The sequence below is a fragment of the Uloborus diversus genome, chromosome 3 (genome assembly GCF_026930045.1).
Source record: "Uloborus diversus isolate 005 chromosome 3, Udiv.v.3.1, whole genome shotgun sequence".
Taxonomy (NCBI): Eukaryota; Metazoa; Arthropoda; class Arachnida; order Araneae; family Uloboridae; genus Uloborus; species Uloborus diversus.
The window spans coordinates 209,258,529-209,281,747 of NC_072733.1; the positions used below are offsets into that span (position 1 = coordinate 209,258,529).

The window sequence follows — 23,219 nt, forward strand, 5'->3', positions numbered from 1 at the left end:
GCTTGCTCAACTTATCATAGTTAGAAGCGACGGAACAAACAGAATTACGGAACAGAGAGGCGTAAGAAGATTAGTTAAACCATTAAATTGTTGAACGACAAAGCTTGAAGAAATAGGTTTTATTCTTATCAATTGCTGGCATTTGAAACTTTCTTATTTTTTCCTCTCTACTCAAAGCTATGAGTAATGTTTGAGAGATCATATTTTCAAATACTCATTTATTTCATCTAATATATAATTATTTTACTTGTTATTGATGTTTCAATAAAATTTTGTGAGGTAACACAACTACTGTTTTCTTTAGCATAAGTTTTTAGAAGAAAAACCCAGCTATCAGAAATACACTTTGCACTGTAGAGTGACTTGGAAATTAATATTTATAAGTAGGACATACTTTAATATTTTCTTGCTGCTTGCATTTTATTATGTAACCAAAAGAATGTAGCTATTAATAATATTTAATGTATCTGAGATTTAACAATTTTTATTCAGTTAACATGAAAAAACTCCAAAAAGACACATATAGTCCAATTATGATAATTCAAAGGAATGTCTACTTACGACTAAAGATGTGCTACAGTCATACAAATCCCAAATTTTTCTTTTACGAACATCAATACCAATTCCTGGATACTGTAACAGAAAAATCAAATTTTACTGCATTTCAAGCGCAATAAGGACATCATATATGTTTGATTTTAACAACATTTCTAATTACACTAATAATAACAAAGCAGCAAAATTTAAAAGATATACAGTGAGCAGTGTCCCACAGGTTCTGTTCTGAGCCCTCTTCTTTTTTCTCTATATATTGCAGGTATCGAGAAAATCATTACTAGTGGATTTAAGGTTGGTCTATTTGCTGACAATATTGTCCTCTGGCTTTCCAACTCTGATATTGATCTTTTTGAATCTACTATTAACAATACACTCTCTCAGGTACTGATTTATGCTGATGATCACAAGCTGAGTTTTTAATATATCAAAGTCAGTCACCAGCTTCTTCACAACAAACAGGCAGCTATACAACTATAAAACTAAAATTACAATGAATGGAAAATCCCTACCTGACGAAAAAGACCCTAAACATCTGGGTTACACCCTTGATCCAAAGATCCTGATCAACAAACATATTGACTCACTGGTAAATAAAGGCAGGAAGAGACTGGACCTATTGAAATATATTACCGGTAGGGACTGGGGTACAAATTCTAACGCTCTCAAATTAACCTACACGTTCTTAATCAGATCTATGGTACTCAAGTTTATTTCACTGCATCTCCTACTAATCTGGATAAACTTGAACAAGTTCAGTCGAGCGCTGTTTGAATTATTACTGGTATGAGACATACCTGTCCCACGCAGTTTTATTCAAAAGCGATATTCAGCCTCTAAGACTGAGAAGAAGCATGATACTTGCAAAGTACTTCCACAAGCTTTACAGTTATGGTGATTCAAATCGCACAGCTGCATATTTTTGTAACTGGACAAATAGGCAGAGACTAAAGAGAGATAGCCCTTTCTCTCGTATTCATTCGATGAACCTTTTGAACCAGGATGTTGAAGGGCACTCCTTGAGGTCAATCATTAATCCCCTGAAGGGATTACCTAGAGTCCTATTTAGATCTGAACTTGAAATGCAGGTTAATAAAAACAAAGACTTGCCTGAATATCTATGCCAACTTGCTCTTGAGATCATCAACGAAATTCCAGCATCTGCTATTCAAATTTATACTGATGGCAGCAGAAATGAACAAAATTCTTGTGGTAGAGGCATCCTGATAAAGGCTCCTGATTTTACAAACAAAATTAGGATTAGGAATCCTGATTTCTGCTCTGTATTCAGATCGGAGATAATTGCTATTGATGTGGCTCTTAAAGCCATCATTCCTGTAACTTCTTCTGCAGACATATGGATCTTATCAGATAGCTGCAGTGCCATCCAGCACTTAAGTAACTGGTTAGGAGTTGGTGATAAAAGCTCTGTCTCAATCCTTTCTTTTCTTAAAGAACTTACCAATTTTGCTTCCAGTTGTCATCTTTTACTTGCTTTATAGTTTTGCAGAAAACTCTGCTTAATCGAAGTGAATTATTTTTTAACTTGGCCTACATAGAAGATTTTGGCAACTGAAACAAAAAAGCTAGGTGCAATGATGTCTTACTTTTACATCCTAATTTTAAACCCTGGTTCAGAGACAGATAAAAAAAAACACATGAAACATTTTAGCTTGGGAATTCACATTCAAAACCCACATACCTTTTTTTGTGCATCATTAACTATGCATCCCCCCTCCAAAAAAAATCCATTTAATTGAATTGTGTTATACAAGTTGATGTTGAAAAACTTCAAGTTTAACTACAATAAATTTTAGCTTATAAACAAGAAATTTCACTTGAATAGCCATTTAAATAAAAAGATTTTTTTTTGAAAAGAGGTTGGAAAATAATAAGTCTGGACATTACGCCTGATTTTGTTGAGAAAGCTTTTCTACGTTTGATTCCAGCTTGGTAAATACAGCCAAAAATCATTCTCAACATTAACTTGCTTTGATACTGAATCTTCAGGCAAGTTAAAAAGGAAAACTCTTGTTGGAAAATAAGTTGTTGTCAACCCTAGAAGGTACTTCACAACAATGTCTGCTCTTTAGGTTCTTTTTTAATACCATTAAAGAAGTTAACTTACGTACTGCAATATATTTGTTTCAATGTCAAGTCACACATACTAGCATTATAGATAAACATTTTGCATACTTTTTGATCTACTTATTATGATTGAAATATTTTTGTGTACCCCATGGAATAACCATAGCTGTTATCTCTATTTAACGTACTGAAAAATGCAAAAGAAAGCTAGCATTATCTTATTTTCAGTAAGTTACCATCCTATAGCCAGGGTTAAGGCAGAAATACATGAAATACACCGCCAGGTCAGTCATTCCATCCGAGGACTGCAGTTCCGTGCTTATTAGCACTCATCAGCCCGGAATAGGAAGTGCCTATTATAATAGGAAGTGCCAGAATAGCACTTCCTATTCCAGGCTGATGTGTGCTAATAAGCAAGAAACTGCAATCCTCGGAAGGAATGACTGAGCTTGTGGTGCATTTCATGTATAGCATTATCTTAGTTAATCATGCAGATATGTTAGCTGAATTTAGTTAAAAGGGTCAAATTATTATCAATTTATTAAATGAAACTCTTAAGTTGATTGTTTTGAAATAATTGTGATAAAGTTATCCCTTCCCTTATGATGACACTAACTTTGTAAAAAGTCCCAAGGAAAATTATAAATTATTTTTATTTTACAAAAAAGCTCACAAAAAACATAGCTTACCCCTTCTGATCTTAAAATATGAACAAGCAGCCCATTGCCACAACCAATGTCAACGAAACTTTGCATTGAAGACATGTTCAATTTACTTCTTTCATTCTCCCAATAAGTCTATAATATAAAAAGAAATGTAAAATTTAAGAATTTCCACAAAAAAAAAAAAAAAAAAAAATCAATAGACAAGCAGTACATTCTGAGTAACAGCTAATTTTTAAAAAAAAGCATAAAAGTAATGCACCTTTTACTAGAAACTTTGAAATTTCGTGCAGAATTGGAATTTTATGTATATAATTGTGGCAGCTATATTGGGAAGCACATAAATAACAGCTATAAGAAGTATGGAAAGGGTTTGAATAAATCATGCACTTGATTTCACAAAAACAAAAAAAACTGAATGTTTGTTATAACTCTGAAGATTGAAAGTCACATAAGTCTGTTAATTAGTGGAAATATGTTCACAATTTAAATTTTTCAACTCTAATGAAACAAACATGTTTTAAAGGAATATTATATCATATCACAATAATACTTATAAGAGAAACCCCTTCCTATTGTTTTATTTTTTTTTATTTTTAGGTCATTTAAATGATTAATAGCTTTTTACATGACATATCATTGTCCCCAGAGCAACAAAAAGACATCTAATCCCAGGAATAATGGTAAGATATCCCACAGTTGCTTTGAGGCAACGATATAGTGAATCTATGCTTTCAAACTCAATTTTTACTTTTGCTCAGAGACTTGTGCATTTTACTTCTTTACATTCTTATTTACTTCCCTTGATGCATTTGTGTGCTTTTCTGCAATATGCACTTTCGCGAATGCACTTTTTTCTGTATATTCAAGCGCTGCTGCTAAAAAAATTAAAAATAAATAAATAAAATTTTTAGGAAAAAAAAAATCTACCTACTTTATAAGTTTACTTTCAACAGTCATTAGCACTACAAAGGGAAATTAATCAATGAAGTCTAGTTTAAGACTTCATCTGAAAGCACTTGGAATGCAGATTTTGTTTCTGTTTTTCTTTTTTTACTATTCCTTTCCTTTTCTTTATTATCTTAAATTGTAGTGACACGATAGCACTTCTATTCAGTTTTTTAAGCAACTGAAATGAAAAAATACACAAAAAAATACTGACACATACTATAAATTCATTTAAGGTGACTCAACTAACCACCAAGGTTAGCATACCATAGGTTACACTATTAAATGCTACTAGTATCTTAAAAGAAGCAAAAAAAAAACTTTATTACCATTAAATAAGCTGCAATAGCAATGTCTTCATACACATACTTTTTCGGATCTGTACATTCAGGCCATATCTAAAATTTTATAAATAAAAGGTTTTTTTAATTTCAGTATAAAAGATGCAGTTGTATATTTCATGCATGAGTTGTATTTTTTTTGGGTCATTCCATATAATATCAACAAAGTTTCTAAAATTTTCGTATGGAAAACATTTTTAACTCAGATGAAGTTGGGTAGGTAATATGAATCCATATTCTGTACTCCCAAACTGTTTTTTTTTTGGGGGGGGGGGATTTTATTCCTCAGATAAAGCTATTTTTTTTGCTTTGAGGATGAGTAAAATTCGGCATTGTTTATCCTTTTCCTAAAAATTCTAGTAAATTTATTTAAATTAATAGGAATATCAAACACAGCTTAGGGAAAAGCTGGAAGAATAACTTTTATTAGCGCATAAAAAGAAACGATTTCAGTTAAGCCTAACTAGAAATTTTCCTGGGTCAAATTGGGGTTAAAAAAGTGCAGTTTTTGTCATTTCTAGCAAAAAAAGGTTGATTAAGGACTTAAGTATTAGGTTAATTTCTTTTTCTGTTGCAGTTAGTTATGCATACTAAAAGTACAGCAAAAAAAAAAAGTTGATACTGGAAGCCCCTTATTTTGGAAAAATTACTAAAACTTATGAAAAAATTAGTTTTTTTATTAGTTAACAGCCTAAGAGTTAAATGATAAAAATTCGAAAACGCTAGGGTAAGATCCCAGCATCGGCTGCTATGCTGCTCTTTGAAATGAAACAAAGACTGTCTTGTCAAGGCGTCTGTCAAGGCGTAAAAGACTTAAAGTAATACCATAATAACTTTCACACACTATTTAAAATAGGCTAAATAGACTTGATAAATACCTAATAAAATACCATCTAACTAAATTTCATTGCAATTAATTTCCAAAACAATTTTAAACGGCAAATAACGTTCAATTTTTATTAACTATATTTACAAAAACATATTTTCCCCCCAAAACATTTTTTCTTTTTCAAAGGCTTATATCTTTTCTACCTTTAGAATAACAAGACAGTTTTTGCTTCGTTTTAAAGACCAGTATTTTCAAATTTTTATCACTTAAACCACATATCATATTTGGGCAGTGAAAAAGTCCATTTTTCATATTTTCTTACATTTAAGCAAGTTTTTTGTAATTTCTTAAGTTCAAGCAATTTTTTTCATAATGAAGGACTACCTTCTTCTTCTTTGCTGGTACTACAGCCTGTTGCTGGCCAAGACCCTCTCTCCTAGTTTTTCTTAACTAGCCCTATCCCATGCAATAGCTGTCCATCGGTTCACTCCTATTAATTTTAAGTCCCTTTTTACCCCATTACGCCATCTGGCTGGGGGGGGGGGCTTCCTCTTCAGCGTTTTTGCTCAATATTGGAGAAGGTGATTCTTTTTGTGGAGAACGCATCTTCATATCAAAACATGAGGCCCAGCCACCTAATGCGAGACGACTCTATAACCTTTAAGATGTTAGTTCACCATACTTTATGCACATTTCATGGTTATAAGCTGTTCTCCAATAGTTGTATTGTTTCATTGGTCCAAAAATTTCTCTCTCAAAAATCAATAAAAGGTCTTCTTTTGCCCTGTTGGGATCCCAGCCTTCACTCCCTTACAGGGCAACAGGTCTTCTCAATATTTTACATAGACTAATTTTAGTTTTAATGCTGATGTATTTCAATTGTTTTTTAAAGCCATAGAAACCCATATTAGCCATGGTTAGCCTATTTTAAATTTCAATCTTTAGGTCATAGCAGCTTGAGATCATTGTGTCCAGGCATTTAAACTGCTTGAAATTCTAAGGTGTAGTTATTTGCCTTTAGAGGAACTGTATCTACGGCTCTGTCTGTTGCAACCATGAACTTAGTTTTATTTTCATTGATGGTTAGACCCATCTCACTTGCTGCCTTCTTAAGTGAGAGAAAAAGTGTCGACAACGGATTTCTTAGTTTGCTCAAATAATATCAATGTCATCAGCAAAAGCAAGCAGTTGGACTGGGCTTTGTAGAATGGTTCTGCAAGCATTTAACTCTGAGTCTTGAACTGCTTTTTCTAGAGCAAAGTTGAACAGAAGACATGGGAGAGCATCACCTTGTTTCAAACCCCTTTCAGTGAAGAACTATCAGTTTGCACCTGTATGCATAACTAAAAAGGAAAAAAACAGCCTCATCTACTATAAACCCCCATCTACTTTTTAATGCTCAAAATGACACAAAACGACATGTTTCAAACCACAATTGTTAGTTAGGCTAAACTTAAATAATTTCTTGTTAAGCACAAACAAAAGTTCATTCTTTCAGCTTTACACTTACCTTTGTCGGATCGTACCACTAATTTAATTAAATTTACCAGAACTATTGGAAAAAGGAAGATAAAATGCCAAATTTTACTCATCTGTGGTGGAAAAAAATAGCTATATTTCAAGAGTAAAAATTTTCCAAGAAATAATACAAGAGTATGGGAGTACAGAATATTGGTACATATTACGTACTAAATTTCACCGAAACCAAATATGGTGAGGCACGGCAAATTTGTTGATTAAATATGGTGAACGACCTTTTATGATTTCTTACCTCAATAAAATACTTCCCATATTTAGATTTTAAATAAAAATATTTTTCAGCATAGGATTTAGAGCAAATAAGTTTTAGAGATGCAACAGTATTGGATTTGTTGTAATCACAGGACCACCTTAGAATTTTTGGAAGAACTAAAGACTTCAACCACTCTTCTGAAAGTAGATCAACTTGATCAATTTCTGTTCTGTTGCTATAGGACTCCAAAACAATTCTAGAAAGAAGCAAAAAAAACCCTTCATAGATTTTTCTTGCATTGTTTTAAAGTAAATATTTTTTATCAACATTAGTGCACTTAGACAAAAAGTTTTTAACTGTTCATTCAAATTGCTTTTTAAGTTTTTTAAAACATATTAAACTACATTGTTTTTAATTTAAAAAATCATTGCACTATAGTAGGGGAATGTGGAGCAAAGTGAAACAGTCAAGATGACTGAGCTCTTTGAAAATGAACAAACTGGAAATTTATTTTGAATATTACAGTACATCAAGAAAGAACATTCTAATTTACAATAAAGCTTGCATTGAAACAGTATATTTTATTTTTGGCAGTAAATTTGTGCCTTCAAAAAAAATATGGAAAACTTTCACTTTTTTTCCATGGGACAAAGTGAAAAATAAAATATTTTTTTAATGAAATATATTCTATTCAATTATAGAAAATATTTTTGATCAACTGAATCAGTAAATAAAAGGTAAAATGAATAATGAAAGGATACTGAAACAATAAACAGAAAATTAAATTTGTTAATTAATATATGAAGATAAATAAATGAACAAGTAAAAGAGTGAATGAATAAGAAAATAGATGAACAAATGAATAAATAAGTGAATTACTAAATGAAGGAATGTAAATGAATGAATTAATAAAAGAATACGTGTTTTAGTCCTAAATGGTTGAGCGAGTATACAAAATAGACTATTTCATTTTGCTCTGTATGTATTTAATTGATTGTAGAAAATATTTAAAACACAAATAAGTTTAAAATTTCATAGAGTATAAAAAAGATCTCAATTAATATTTAAAATATTAATAACAAGAATTTTATAATTTTTATAATAACAAGAATAATTTTTGACTTGCAACAAAACATTACGATATTAGTAATCAATTTTTGAAAATTGCTTGTATTATCACATGCTTTAATATTTGGTGGCATTTTTTTGTGACTAGAATAGAATACATGTGCTACTATATAGTTGAAATATCACCAGATAGGTGGCACTAAAAGCAGAGTAAATATTTCACCATTTCACTTTGCCCCACATTCCCCTACATGTAAATTTTTAAATACTTATTTTTTTAAAAAACACTTTAAAAATCCAGCTAACCTCTAGGTCAAAATGAAAAATTGTAATATATTCAATAAATTATCGAAGTCTTAAAATTTCATGTGTTTCTTTCTAACAAAATGCTCTTTAGCTTATAGCCTTATTGATTGATGTTGGATATTTGATTGGAGCTTAATGTAAATATTCTGTTCTTTGTCTCATTGGCTTCATGCCCATTTTACTTGACACAAAAACTTCCAACATTAAATTGTAAAGAACTGCATTGATCATACAATAAATTACTTTCTTACTTCAATGTGTTACCCTTACTTCCAGATTTAATTTATTGTCAATGGGTCACTCCATACACAATGAGCAAAATTCACAAAAAAGTGGTGGCCGCATGGTAACAGATTTTTATAAAATTTGATAAACAGGTTCCTTTTATGCCTATATAAAAATATCTAAAATATTTTTGCTTAATGTTTTTTATTTTAATAGTTACATGCGATTGAAAATTGGTCAAATTGAACAGCATTCTCATAAAGGCTAAATGTTGCATTTTTGAAGGCATTAACATCTTATTAACTATTTAGTGAACACATAAAAGTTATATGTTGTTGCAATCTATGGAGTAGGATAATTCATCTGATATCAGTAAAATTTTCAAAGGTATTATAGTAAACTTTTAACCGAGTTTCAAAAACTGAAAATATTTCAGTTTTCTCATAATTAAGCATTTTATTTTTTAATCTCAATCTTTAAGGAATGCATTAGCTTACCTGAAACTAATAACCAATAATGTGCTAAGTATCATAAAAGGAATACCTAGTCTTTGAAGTTGTATTTTAACTCCTTTGTCCTAAAAATCAGTTTTAAACTAAGTGACATTTCGTAAAATGATGATTTTCCTCTTCACATAGACACAAAAATTCAAATGAGGGAAAATTCAGACAACTTTAAAATTTTGCAAGACTATAGAGCTGTGTTTCTGCTATTTGCTTGAAGAAACTCCAAATTGGTTTTCAATTTCCAAACGTAAAACAAAATTTAGAAAAATAGCATTTTTTGTGTTTTATACAAAATTACGAGAATTCAAAGAACTAGGTAAACAACTAAAAGATGCAAAAGCAAGTATATCTAACATTTATTTCAATTTTCAAACAATGTACTGGTATAGTGTGAATTTTATTAAAAAAAAATTCACATAAAAATTATATATCAAGTAATGATAATAATAACCTCAACAAATGCATCAAAAGAAATGTTTTTTTTTACTTCTTTTGCTTTCCACAAAAAATCTTGGCTCCTGCATCCTTGGAACGACCTGCTAGTGCTCCATCGAAAACCACAGAGGAGTTTTACATCAGGCGAGCATGGCGTCGTGTTTGGTTCCATAAGTATTTATGAAGCGTATCGTTGTCACTGGAGGGGGAGTACTGTGGGGACTCCAGGTCAGTGGACTCCGAAACTCCTCTTCAGCCGTTTACAGCATAGACTAATAATAAGAGTAGACTGAGCTTTCCCAGACTTGCTGATGAAAAAATTGGTTCATGGATACATTATGTGACTAGTGGAAGGCTTGGCGAAAACTTTGGCGGCATGGTTGCTAGATGGCAACATTATCTATAGTTTAGCGCTCGACATGTATTTTAAGACGTAATGTATTTTCATTATAATTTTTTTTCCAGGTGCAGAGATTGAACTGTTTTTCTTTTAGTTATGCATTATTTTGGCATTAGTTTTTGATCAGTTTTCAGTAACTTTTATTTCATTTGGAACTGCTACGTCAGCGTTGGCGTGAATGTAATGGCGTAAACGTTTTGCGTTAATGCAAAAATATACTAATCGGTATCTTAAATTGAAATTTTAGGTAAAAATCTTACCATTTGTTGATTCTTTTTGGGCGCTTACATCTTTAATTGCTAACAGAGTTATTGAAATTGACTAAAGATAATACACAATACGATCTAAACGAAAAACTCACTATATTAACAAAATATTTACAACTTAGAATAACAAATTTACAAATCGGACTCCATAAAAGCTCATTGTTCCGTGTTACATCAATTCTATTTGTTTTATTTCTTGCGGGCGTTGATCGTCTGCTACCATCAACGCCCGCTGTTGCTAGGATATCCACCAGTCACATGGTTTGGTTTATGAGCAGCAAAAGGGTTGCCATAGCTCGGTCTACTCTTATTATTAGTCTATGGTTTACAGCTCTATATGATCATAGCAATCAGCAACGAACACGCGCACGCTACTCAACTCAGCTCAGGAGAGATAACACATGTGCGCTCCATCGAAGCGAGGTTGTTCCTGGGGAGCTTGCGTGCAGCGTGGATCGCCCGGCAGCGAACTTTTCAAATGTTCCTTTTTACTGTGTAAAATTTTAATGTTTTTGTAGCCTTTTGCTTAGTTTTTAATGTTCATGTACTTCTTTTACAACAATAAATATATTTAAAGGATAAGCATTGCAACGTCCTTAGATATGTATGAGCTCCAAAACATTCGTAATGTAGGATATGTTTCTGCAAGAATGACCCACAACCCACATAATGCATATATTGGCAACATTAGAAAAAAACACTTACTGGTTTTGGGAAAGCTTGAATCTATATGGAAATGAGACAGCTATTTTAGAGCTTAGCACATCTTTTCTTCTTGGATAAAAGGTGACACAGTTAAGATTATCATCTACAATAAGATATTTCATATTTGAAAAAAACTATAAATTCTGGAGTATAAAAGTATATTTAAATTTTTTAGATTATTCTAAAGAATAAATACAGTTGACTCTCTGTTTAGCGACTTTCAAGGGACCATAAAATATCGTCCTTAAGTAGAATGCATCCTTAAATAGAATGCTTAGAGTGGAACATCCAGGACCATGAAAAGCCGTCTTTAAATAGAGAAACGTGTTAAATAGAGCATCGTTAAACAGAGAGCCAACTGTACCTTCAAATTTTTTTTTTTAAATATTTGGAGTAAGTCAACTTTTAATAATACATCATTTAAAATTTATATTAAGTTTAAGCAATTGACTAAAAACAAACAGGATTAAAAGACTACATGTCTATAACAAAATTTCTTTATAACAGCAGATTACAGGGTGAGCACAAATGACGGACATTTCAAAACAACAGCACTTATTGCAACATTTTGTTGCAATAAGTGCTGTTGTTTACAGAATGTTAAGAAAAATATATATGATACAAGAATGTTAAGAAAAATATATGATTTTTTTTTCAGTTACAAAAGTTTAATGTGTGAGATTTTTGTTACAAGACAAAGGTCTAATCTGTTATCTAGTTTTTTCCACTTGTCATGTGATTTCCTTTTATACAATACAACCAAATGCAATGACTAGCAACAGGCTGCGGGCCCAGGTAGGCTGGTCCTAGTCATTTCATTATGCTCCAATGAGAATCAATGACCTTCTTAAAGCTAACTACCCCCTTACTCATTACAGCCTCTTCTGATCAGCTGTTTCAAATGCCCACAGTCGTACTAAAGTAATAGTTTTCTCATTTCCAGATTAGCCTGAGATTTAAATAGCTTAAAACAATGACCCCTTCTCCTGCTTTACATACAAAAATTTTACCCATGCACATCTTTTATTTTGATAAATTTAAACAACTGAATTATGTACCCTTTTACACTCCTTTGTTCCACACTATACATATTAAATCACCTAAGTTTGGCATCATAATCTAAATTAGCGTTGAAAGGTTGTGTAAAGCAGAGATTCAGACAGCTGAACATAAACAAAAACTTTTAATACAAAACATGGGGACACACATACAGCAAGTCATAGAGAAAAGTAGTGAAGACCTGGTAAACAAGACTGTGGCTCTTTAAGTAGAATAGAGGGCAGATTTTCAGCATCCAATGATCTTTTACAAATAGCAATAAGCTTTCTTTTAAGTCCGATGGGCGATTAAAGAAGAGATTTCGCTAACTCCGTGGAAAGCTGCAAAAGTCTCTTCCAATAAGGAATAAGCACAGTTCGTTCTTTCAAACCAATAGAGAAAGCATTTACATCCAACAATTAGAAAGTCCTCTCACTAGCCTAGTAGCCCTTCTTCGAACCCTTTTCAATGAAGAAATATTTTTCTTGAGATAAGAAGATCAAAGCTGAGCAACATATTCCAAATGAGGTCTTACTAAGCTTCTATATAAGGGCAGAAGAATCTTATTAGATTTGTTTGAAATATATTGGTTGATAAACCCAAGCATTATGTTGGCTGCATTACTTGCATTGCTGCACTGTTGACTAACATGAAGTCTTGATTTATTAAGACCCCCACATCAATAACATTTTCTGCCTGACTAATGACAACCCTCTAATAAATAACTTGACCAGTGACCACTTGTTTCAATGACCTAAATGAAGCATTTGGCATTTCCCAACATTAACTGCCATACCCCACTTATCTGCCTACTCAGTAATATGATCTAAATCCTCTTGAAGCTGTTTTACTTGTTCTTCATTTTCTACAATCCCCATAACTTTGACATCACCCTCAAAACAATTCAAGTTTCCAGAAATAGTTTTATGAATCTCATTCATAAAAAGAAAAAATAAACGAGGCCCTAAAACTGATCCTGGATGAAACTCATAAGGGGTATGTCGAATAAGTGTAAAATAACATGGCTATGTCAAATGGGGGTAACATAAAATGCACTGTTAATCAACCTCCAACGCTGAAAACATTACAAAACTTCAAGAACACATTAGCGCCAGTATTACGAACCATCAACAGTGTGCAACTCTAAAATGTGTGGAGCGAACTGGATCATAGAATAGATGATGTTGTGAAATAAAAGGCTCCAAAAATTGAGCATTTGAAAATGAGCATTTTGCACACTGTGATCGCACATTGCACATTCATGGAATTGAATTCTATTCGAAAAAAAATTTATATATTCCTTTTTAGCTTCATGGGTTACTTTTTGTAATGTGGGCAGTAGTTTCAAAAATGATTTTTTGAAATTGGGTCCACTACTTGTGACCACCCTGTATAATATGCAAAGAATTAACATTAAATGCTTTAATCAAATAAAACATAGACATTTGGATAAAAGTTCAGATGGAGTCACACCTTCACATGAACCTTTGGATGGCTTATTAAATGATTTCCATAAGCAACATAAAGGTGAAAAACCCAGGGATGAATAATAGACACTGATGAGTCCCTAATAAAGATAAAATTGAGCTCTTTGGATGTCAGAGAGAGGTAACTAACAGCTTATCAGCAAATATTTGTTTACAAAATAAAATAATCTTTTTTATTGTGTTTAAATTCTGAATACAAACTTCAGCTTCTAAACAGCACATTTAATGATGTTGCATAGGTTAAAAATACCTTTGAGCATTTAATAAGTTATAGGAGTTATCTATCAACGACAACGCATCTAGATATAATTGTAAATAACATAGTAATTGGAATCAAAAATAAGCTGAAAGCTACAGATTGCCTCATTTTGTGTTTTTTAAATTGAATGCTAACTAAAATCACAATAAAAAGAGAAGTTGAACACAGAATTGACTATTTTGCACAATCCATCAGTATAGTTTTTTAAAAAAGGGACAATTAGATAAAAATTTTATTATCTATACAAATCCAGTTTACATTGGATCCGGACCTTGGCAGAGAGGTACTTGAGCACCTGAGAAGGAACGCATGGGAGGTTTTTGAACGCCAAAAAGAAACTGAACTGTTTGAATTTTAATTTTAGGACCCAAAAATGCATTTTTTTTATAATATGAGGGTGAAAAATTGCTTGAAAAAATTAGAATAAAATATCCATATAAACCCGATTTTTCTGCATCAGATAAAATTTGTTCCTATATTCCAAGGTAATTAGAATGTGTATTATAACTGTTTTCAACAAATTTCATGCTACAATGAAGTTAAGCCTTCAATTAAAAAAATTCATTGTTGAAAAATTCTTTTATTAAAATTAGTAGTGAGAAGAAAATCATTGAGAAGAAAGATCTGTTGTCATTTTTTTTTCTTGGGTATGAACAAATAAAATTCTAGCTTTTCTTTTGAGGCTTTTCCTGTAATCGGGAGATTTAAAATTTTTCCTTTTTGGTTATATTTCCGCAACATGTTGGGACATTTTACAGATTTTGATTTTCTCAAGCCTGATTTTTAACCTGCTTCACTTGACATAACTTTTGTTTTTGAAGTAGATCATGCAAAGGTCGGGCAATGCAGCTAGTATTAAATAAAAGAATGATCTTAGAAGTAAAAGATTCACTTGTACAACTCAGTTCAGATGTGCATAATTCAATTTCAATTTTGTTTTACTTTTAGTATGGCCTTGTCTATTAATTTTTTCTCACATCTTAACACATCAAATATGATACTTCTATTAGTTAATATCAGTTACAAACTTATTATTTTATCAGATTAATTACTATAAAATATAGAATAAAACAGGAAAAATAATTAAATTTAAAAATTACACATAGAGAAACTAAAAAATATGCAAATTTCTCATATACTCAACAGTTAAGAACTGAAACACTTGATGCTTTGGGCTGCTAACTCTCATGGTGGTAGGCAGTTCAGTTTAAAACTGAGTAGACCTAGTCTTACCACCAGTAGAATTAACATTCCACTGGTAACAGCATATATTGTTTAGAAATCGTCAATATTACTTTGAGAATGCAATTCATTTTGTTAATAAGAATTCTCTATTGCTGAGATATAGGGACTCAAAAATGGAGCAGGAGCTGCTTTCCCTGGAGCTGGAGCTATAAATTTCCCCTGCTCTAGAGCTACTCTAGATTTTTAATAATCTTTTTTGATTTTGATTTTTTTTTTCAGTCATTTAAATAACCTAAAAATTAAAATTTGGGGGGGGGGGGGGGGGTAGCCAATGGCCAGAAAACATTTTTAATTTTAATAGCCAATTCTTTATTAACTGTAATCACTATATATCAATATCCTTTCTTTTTTTCAATGTTAAGTCACAGGGCTGAACACTGAGTGCAGAAAAAAAAAAAAGGTTTAACATACAGGATATGTTGCTACATTCATTGCATGCTATTTTTACAAAATTTGAAAAAGAATGTTTTTTCATACATCAATTCTTGTAAAAGAAAAATTGAGTATGCTCATATAATTCAGAAAAAAAAAAAAACATATATTTAGTAGAATCAAATGAAAAAAAAACTAGAAAAAAAAATCTTTGAATCCATTATTATCTTATTTTTTTAATTTTCCTTTTTATGGCAAAAATTTTAAATGAAAAACCAAAAAGCGTGCATTGTCAATGCCAGAACATATCTGGAGCTGGAGCCATAGCTTATTGTCCAAGAGCGGAGTTGGAACATCAAAAAATTTTAACTCCACACTCCACTTAGTATAACTCCCCTATTGAGGAACATTGATTACATTTTATTTATTCACTTTGTACAGTAATGGAGTAAAGTAATCTTAGTTTTTCCTGAACTACTTTTGTTGCATTAAATAAATATTTAAGGATTTTTTCCTTTCCTAAACTCACACATATCTTATTATAAAAAGCACACAAATCAACATTACCCATTATGACAACTTCAAAAACACCAGTAAATTTTTCAAAATTTCTTGGAAGAAGTCTTCTCAAAATTATAGTAACACTACTAAACTCGTAGTTTTCATTCTTTTGATAAGATACAACTTTCTCCTGTGAAAATCTAGACTCTAACATTGTAAGAGTTTCTTCATGAGTAAATTTTCCTTTTTTAAAAAAATCTTCTAAAATTTTTACTGTATCTAAACTTGAATTTTCAAGCACCCATGAACTTAACATTTCAACTGCTGATAATTTACGATTGATAATGTGAGGTCGTTCAATCCACACTTTTATTCCACTATAGAAACTAGATTTGGCTATTTCTTCATTGCCGACAGCTGCATGTATTTTTGTCCAAGAACTCTCCATGCTTGAACACCTGAAAAAGAAAATCAGAATCTCGATCATTCTGTCATATTTTCATTAAGAGCAGATAATGCAGGAATACAAAATAATAATAATAAATAAAACAAAGGTGTTCATCAATGTTGATACAACAAAAATTATGACTTAAGAAATATACATGCAATAAATAACTTACATCAACTTTCTGAAATTGTGATTAAAATGATTTGTTTGTTCATTAATAGAAGTGATTCAATTATAGCAGTGTATATTTATAACATTAATAAGTCTTAGTGCTAGTTTAAAAAAAAAAATCTACAATTTCTTGGACAGTTAGGCCCTATAAGGACGTGGGCCAACACACTGTAGGTACACAGGTCTGGGCCCATGAAGAGTAAATGAAGATTAACAAATGCAAGAATTTTGAAGCATGAAAACACAAAAGTTTTTTTTTTCTTGAAATTAACATAGTCTCTACTACTTTCAAAACTTGATTTCTTATGGACTAGAGTAAAAGTTCTCAAAGAGGGTGCCATGGCAACCAAGAGATTATCACCTAGCGCACAATCAGTGGGCTTCAAGAAAATACTTTGCATCAACTTGCAGACAAGTAGCCATTACTGCATAATAGATAGAGCAATAATTGATATTGCTCTATCTGTCTTCGTAGTCTTTTCCTTGAAGTTCTAATTTCATTTCGGTCTCAAACACTTTAGTAATTTCATCTAAAAAGGCTGCCAGATAAAGTTTTACGAGAAGAAGATTTATGTCCGAGATGTAGCATCTTTATTTACTTGACAAACTCATCCTGCTCAACAATATACATTAAAAGGGATATGATTGCTAAAAAAAAAAATTAGCAAGTTGTAGAGGTTGTTTTTTTTTTTAAATGTGTGTTAAGAGAAGTTTTTAGTACATAGTCATTTATATAATTTTCCTCGAGACAAAATGTGTTTGTCCCAAGACCTGTACCTTTTGATAAAACACATTCATTTTCTTCAACTAGTGAGAGATTTTTTCTCACTTCCATAGGATTATTGCTTTTACGATTTACAAAAGGAAAAAAATCATCAAAATGTTTAGCTGATTTATAATTAATTATTGACTGCTAATTGATTTAGTTTTGCTTTTACTTAAAAGAAAAAGGATATTACATAATAAATAATTACATAGAAAGATTTTTAGATTGATAAAATTACTTGTAACTAATTGTTAGTTATTAAAAAGTTTAAACAGAACTACTTTAAAAACTGGATGTAAGTTTTAACATTTCTAACATGTTGCAGCCAAGGAGGATAGAAGGAAGGGGAGATGCCCAACGCAGGAAAATGTGTCGCCAAAACCATAACCAGTTTTTAACCGGCACGGGAGAAAAGTCAACCAAAAACATTTGTCTTTAAAGGGCTTTAATAGAGGTATTTGCTCAGAAATAGTAGTACAATGATGTGTTTAGCGGCAGGACTGCCAACCTTGGAGAAACAATTTGAGGAGCATCTGTGGTGACTTGGAGGAGCATTTTGAAATTTTGCGGAGCAGCTCGGTATTTTGCATGAAATTCAATAAAAATCTAAAACCACTTATCCGAAAAGGTCTTTGAGCTTCAGAAATCATTTTAAGCACTAGCATAAAAATCAAAAAAGCTTTAAATACTATGTTATGCTTGAAAACACGCGGATAGGAAATGCGGAGTTTCTCTACTTCTGCAGAGCAATTCCGTAAAATGCGGAGCAGTTGGCAACCCTGCAGTGGCGAATATTTTCTATTCATTTTCTCTTTTCATGATTATATTTTTGATCCTGGATTTTTGACTAAATTTGCTGAACACATAGCGAATTATACAGCAGGATTAGTTTCCAGAAAGCTGTCACAGGCTTTAAAGTATTTATTATATGTTGATACTGTTATTTGCTCTAACCCGTATTTTGTTAAGTCTTTAATTTCCTCCAAAACTAGAGGTGGATTGGTGCATTCAGCTATTGATGTGTTCAGAAATTTGTGAAACTACAGAATCAGTTTTGAGGGAAAACATCTAAGCAAATGAAGGGAAATTTTTGCTTAAAAAACGTATGATTTTAGAGACTGAAGCCAAGGTATTGCGCTCACTTAAATGCATCCTTATTTCAAAATTAGTCATTGTTTTGTTCAAGGTCCATTAAAAAATCATGCAACCAATTTAATTAGGGCAGTAAAAAAAAAAGATTATTGAAATGTAAGGTTTAAGTATTAAGGGGAAAACAGCAAATCACTCAGATAATTGTATTAAAAATTATTGCACTTTAAAGGGCAATAGAGGGTAACAGACAGCATCCGACATTTTATTGGCAAAAAAGGTATTTTTGCTAAGTCATTGGAGAAAATGGCAAAAACAGAATTAGAAAGAAAGTTGAATTGCATCCTGTTAATTAAGGTGTAGGAATGATGTAAATAAAAGGCAAATATCTTAGCTATTATCAATTTTATTATCAATTATATTTATTTATAAATTGCAAAATTTGCATTTAGTAACAAAAGCAATTCTTTTAAATCTCTACTACAACATGTGCAATACTCTGTAGTAAATATTTTTTTAAGTCTAACTCTTTTAATAATAAAATTTGAGCTAAGGATATATATACATATTTTTTTTTAATTACGTTTGGCACACTTTTGCCAAAAAGGTGAAAAAAAAAAGCTTAAAACTGTTTTGGCAAAAATGCTTTTGCCCATATTTGCCAAAGCGGCAAAACTAGATGTGCCTTATTTATGGTGTTTGGATGTAACTAGTTTTATATTATAGTAATTTAATTGTATTCTAATAATTTTCATGTTTCTTACTAATGCCTAAAATATTAAATTGCATCAGTGACACAGTAATCCACATGTTTAGTTTGTACTGTTTTATTGAAATGCTTTTCTAATTAATACTTTGAAGGCAGAACAGAAGAAATTTGAGAGTAAATTACAATAAATAACTCACTGATTTTGGTTTAAACTATTAAATTGTCCTAACTATTAAATAAGAAATTCTTATCTTTTAGTTAATTATTGGTAGAATAGTGAATTTTGCAATACCATCAGTGTAAAATTAGAAGAGGTAAACTATGATTCTCTAAAGTGAGATACAAATACCAAAAAAAAAAAAAAAAGAAGACTCATAATATATATAATATTTTTATATTTGAAAATTACTCTTAGATAGTTCAAGCTCATTACAATTTAATTGAGTTATGAATAGCAGGACTTTTTTTTTTAATATTGCATTACAATATATGCAAGTTTTAAAACATTAACTATTTCCCTTAGCATCATATTCAATTGTTTTAATTATAAGTTGAAATTAAATTAAAATCCTAGTTAAGTCTCAACTGTCTGCTTTGATTTAAGTTTCAATTAAATTACGTACAAAATTAAATTGATAGATAATAATTCTTTTTTTCCCCAACATATTACAATTAAAAACCAAACCTTGAAATTCCAGAAATAAAGTGCAAATATGTGCGTAAAAATTCCTCTTTTGTGCAAATAGCTAGAGCAATATATAAATCTTGAATTAAACAGCAGATTTTTTTTTTTTTTTTGAACAAAAGTAGTTGCAGCAAGCTCTTGACAAAGAAAATGTAATAGAAAAAATATTTTAATTTTTGGCTATTTTAAGGGTTTTATTTTCTCTCTTCCTTTTTTTTTTTGAGAATTTAAAATTTTTGTCACACATTTGTTTTACTGTCCACGTTTATTGTGCATAATAAATATATTTCAGTACTTTGTGCATTCTGTAGTTCTTTAAAACGGTGTTTAAAATTTAAAATAAAAAGAATCCATTCTTAACCTGAGATTGCTAGCGCGGGGTAGCTCAATACTCAAGGAGGTTTTTTCGTATTTTTGAGTTCAATTTTTTTTCAAAAATGTTTAAAATGCCAATAAGAAAGAAGAGTATAATTATAAAATATATTTTTAATAGACTTACATTCAATTTAAGCATTTTTTGAAAATGCATGCCATATGATCCATAAAAATGTGTTTGTCATTTTTCACAAGCAAATTTGGTTTGTTTTGTCTTTTTTATTGGGGCATTTGGTACACCTTTTACATGTTGATTTTGCTCTTTTAGCAGGGGGTGCAATGTCTACACTAAACCCTAGTTTTAATTTTAAGTGTCTTGGTAGCATTGCATATGCTTTAGTTCAGAACTGTAGCAGAAATACTCGTACAGTTTATGACATACCCATAGAAGACAACTCCAAAGAAATTATTTTTAGAATGTCATCGTTGCTTCTACCAATTCAAGGTTATGATCTTTGGGTCAGCTACTCAAGGAATTGTTAACTTTCAAAAAAAAAACGGGGGTGGGGGATTTAATTGAAAGTGAGTCAGTGGGTATGTCATACCCTGCGGGAGCAATCTCGACTTTCATTTATATATTACGTGTTTTTTGTATTTGAAGACTGCGCCTAATTCTAACTAAACCCTATTTTAGAAACTTTTTTGTTAACTAAGTGCATTTTAGCTTCTGAATTTGTGTGGTAACGGGAGGAAATGAATCACTACTCTACATTCCAAAATGCATTCACTAGAAATAAAAACGAATAAAAAGAAGAAAAAATAATACACTTAAATATATAGCTTTTTACATTGTTGTATGTGATGAACAAAGCATATTGTATGCTCCGATAATGAAAATTATGGAAGCGCGAGACATTTCCTTCTCTTTCTGAACGTTTTCCATAATGCTCCACATTGGATACTACAGCTTTCTTTGGTAGGCTTTTTCCCTTCTTCTTCCCCTATCCACCTCTGTCCATGGCAAGAAGTGCATGCAGCATGTTTGCGGTTTTTGGAGTCTCCCTTCTCTTTTATCCACCTTGGTTGCGACATAACAAATTAATTTAAAGGAATAAATAATTCATTTCACTGAAATTTTTAAGTTTAATTTTTGTTTTACTTAATTGATAAGAAATATAAATTATGATTAAATTATGTTTCAGGATGAGGAATCTTATATGTTTATAAAAACTGCAATAATGGCTGTATTTGAGTTTAAGACTGGTTTCTGAAGTCAAAAACCATAAGCAAATAGAAAAAGAGGTAATGAAGTATTCGATTGAACGGAGAATGATTGATGCTATGAAATTTCAAAAAGTTTAAAAATCTGAAACCTGACAACGGCAAGAAGCAATAAAAGGGAAAAGGAAGGATAAAAAATAAGGAAAAAAAGGGTAGGTGCTGATTGATATCATCATCTAATTAGGTGTTTTGACATGTTAGGTATTCCAATTTATTTAGTTTTATCAAAATCCTCTGTCACTTCTACATTCATAAAGTTATTATTCTTTATGAATGTAGAAGTGACAGAGCCATAGTCATGAGTTTTCAACTACATAAAGCAAGCATTTTAATTTGTAGCTTTTTTTTTTCTGAAGTTGACAATGCACGACTACAGCATTTGATTTGAATTATATAATGTTTTTAATGTGGTAGCAACAGAAGTTTTCAATAGAAATAGGAATATTTAACACATCAAATAACTTGTTTTATTCAATATGATGATGATATCAAACAGAATCTACCTTGTTTCTTACCTTTTAGTATTTTTTGTTATAGTTGGGTTTTAGTTTTTAATTTTAATATTTTCTGCTTTTACCTGTGATGATACCAAAAACACGAGTTAGATAATAGCTTTAGTAATTCACACTTAACAAGCAAGTATTTTAGCTGGTTATACAAAAATAGCAAGTTAATTATAATGTTATTATATAAAACTGATGGAAAATGTTAGTCATAAAGTATTGCAAATCTTACTTAATGAGACGAAAAAAGTAATCAACCCCTAACTTCTTTCTTACCTTTTTATTTTTTCCCATAATCAGGTTTTAGTTTTTTATAAATTTATTTAAAACCCACGATAAAAAAAGGGAAGAAAACAATGAAATCGGTTAAAACCTGCATTTCCGAGGTTAAACCGAATCCACCTATTGTTGAAATTGGTTAAAATGTAGCCTATGTTACCTGGGCGATAATAAGAAATCGATTGCAACCTTATTAATTGAAATTGGATGAATATTTTATCCATTACGATGGAATATGCCTATATACGAACATACATAGACTGCTAAAATCATAACCCTTCCTTTCGGCTTCGCCATAGTCCAATAATAAAAGAGCTGGCATTGGGTGCTATGATTTATTTTTTCAATTTTTTTTTATTTTTCAGAAGGTGAGGCTGTGAATCGGATGATATGGGAAAACTTTGGACTAGAGGAAAACAAACATGTCTGTAAAAATAGATTCTGTGTGTGTGTCCAAAGCATTCCCTACTATATACAAGTGAGAGAGTACAGGCGGCTTTTAATGGCTTGACGATTCATTTACTATATAAAATATATTCATTCACATAAGCAAGTTTAACTGGTAAAATGGAGGTTAAATATTTTAAATACATCTTTTTGTGACACAAAGAAACATTTTCAGTAGTTTTTTTTAACACAAGCATTGAAAACTAATATACTTGTAAAAATTTATTTTACTATTTCCAGAATTAAGTAGTCATAAACAATACTAAAATTGAAACTCCTACCTCATTCTGTCGTGTTTCTTCCCGGGGAGAGCTTGCTTCGTCAAGACATTCTAAGTGGCTGCAATTCACGTCTTATCTCTGGTGAAAAAACTCACTCAACAAATTTAATGATTTTAAATATGTATATTGAAAACTACATACTACATTCTAAATTCTAATATTACATTTATACACAAGCAGACTAGACGCGTACACACAGTTGCGCTACTTGCTACTACACTACTTCTCAGTTCGTATATTCTATTCTATTCAAGAGTCACAACTGACTTCAACTGCA

At 31.1% G+C, this 23,219-nt stretch overlaps 1 protein-coding gene across 1 annotated transcript in view; it reads right to left on the reverse strand.

The window, feature by feature from the left end:
- LOC129218550 (probable tRNA (uracil-O(2)-)-methyltransferase) overlaps window positions 1-23,166 on the reverse strand; it is a 44,831-nt gene extending 21,665 nt beyond the window's left edge. The window contains exons 1-7 of the mRNA XM_054852854.1: window positions 22,943-23,166; window positions 16,035-16,426; window positions 11,067-11,169; window positions 7,195-7,411; window positions 4,583-4,651; window positions 3,333-3,440; window positions 562-633 (exon numbers count right to left, since the gene is read on the reverse strand). Coding sequence (XP_054708829.1) covers window positions 562-633; window positions 3,333-3,440; window positions 4,583-4,651; window positions 7,195-7,411; window positions 11,067-11,169; window positions 16,035-16,426; window positions 22,943-22,947 — 966 coding nt within the window. The 5' untranslated portion in view covers window positions 22,948-23,166. The remainder of the gene's footprint in view (window positions 1-561; window positions 634-3,332; window positions 3,441-4,582; window positions 4,652-7,194; window positions 7,412-11,066; window positions 11,170-16,034; window positions 16,427-22,942) is intronic.
- Window positions 23,167-23,219: the final 53 nt, after the last annotated feature.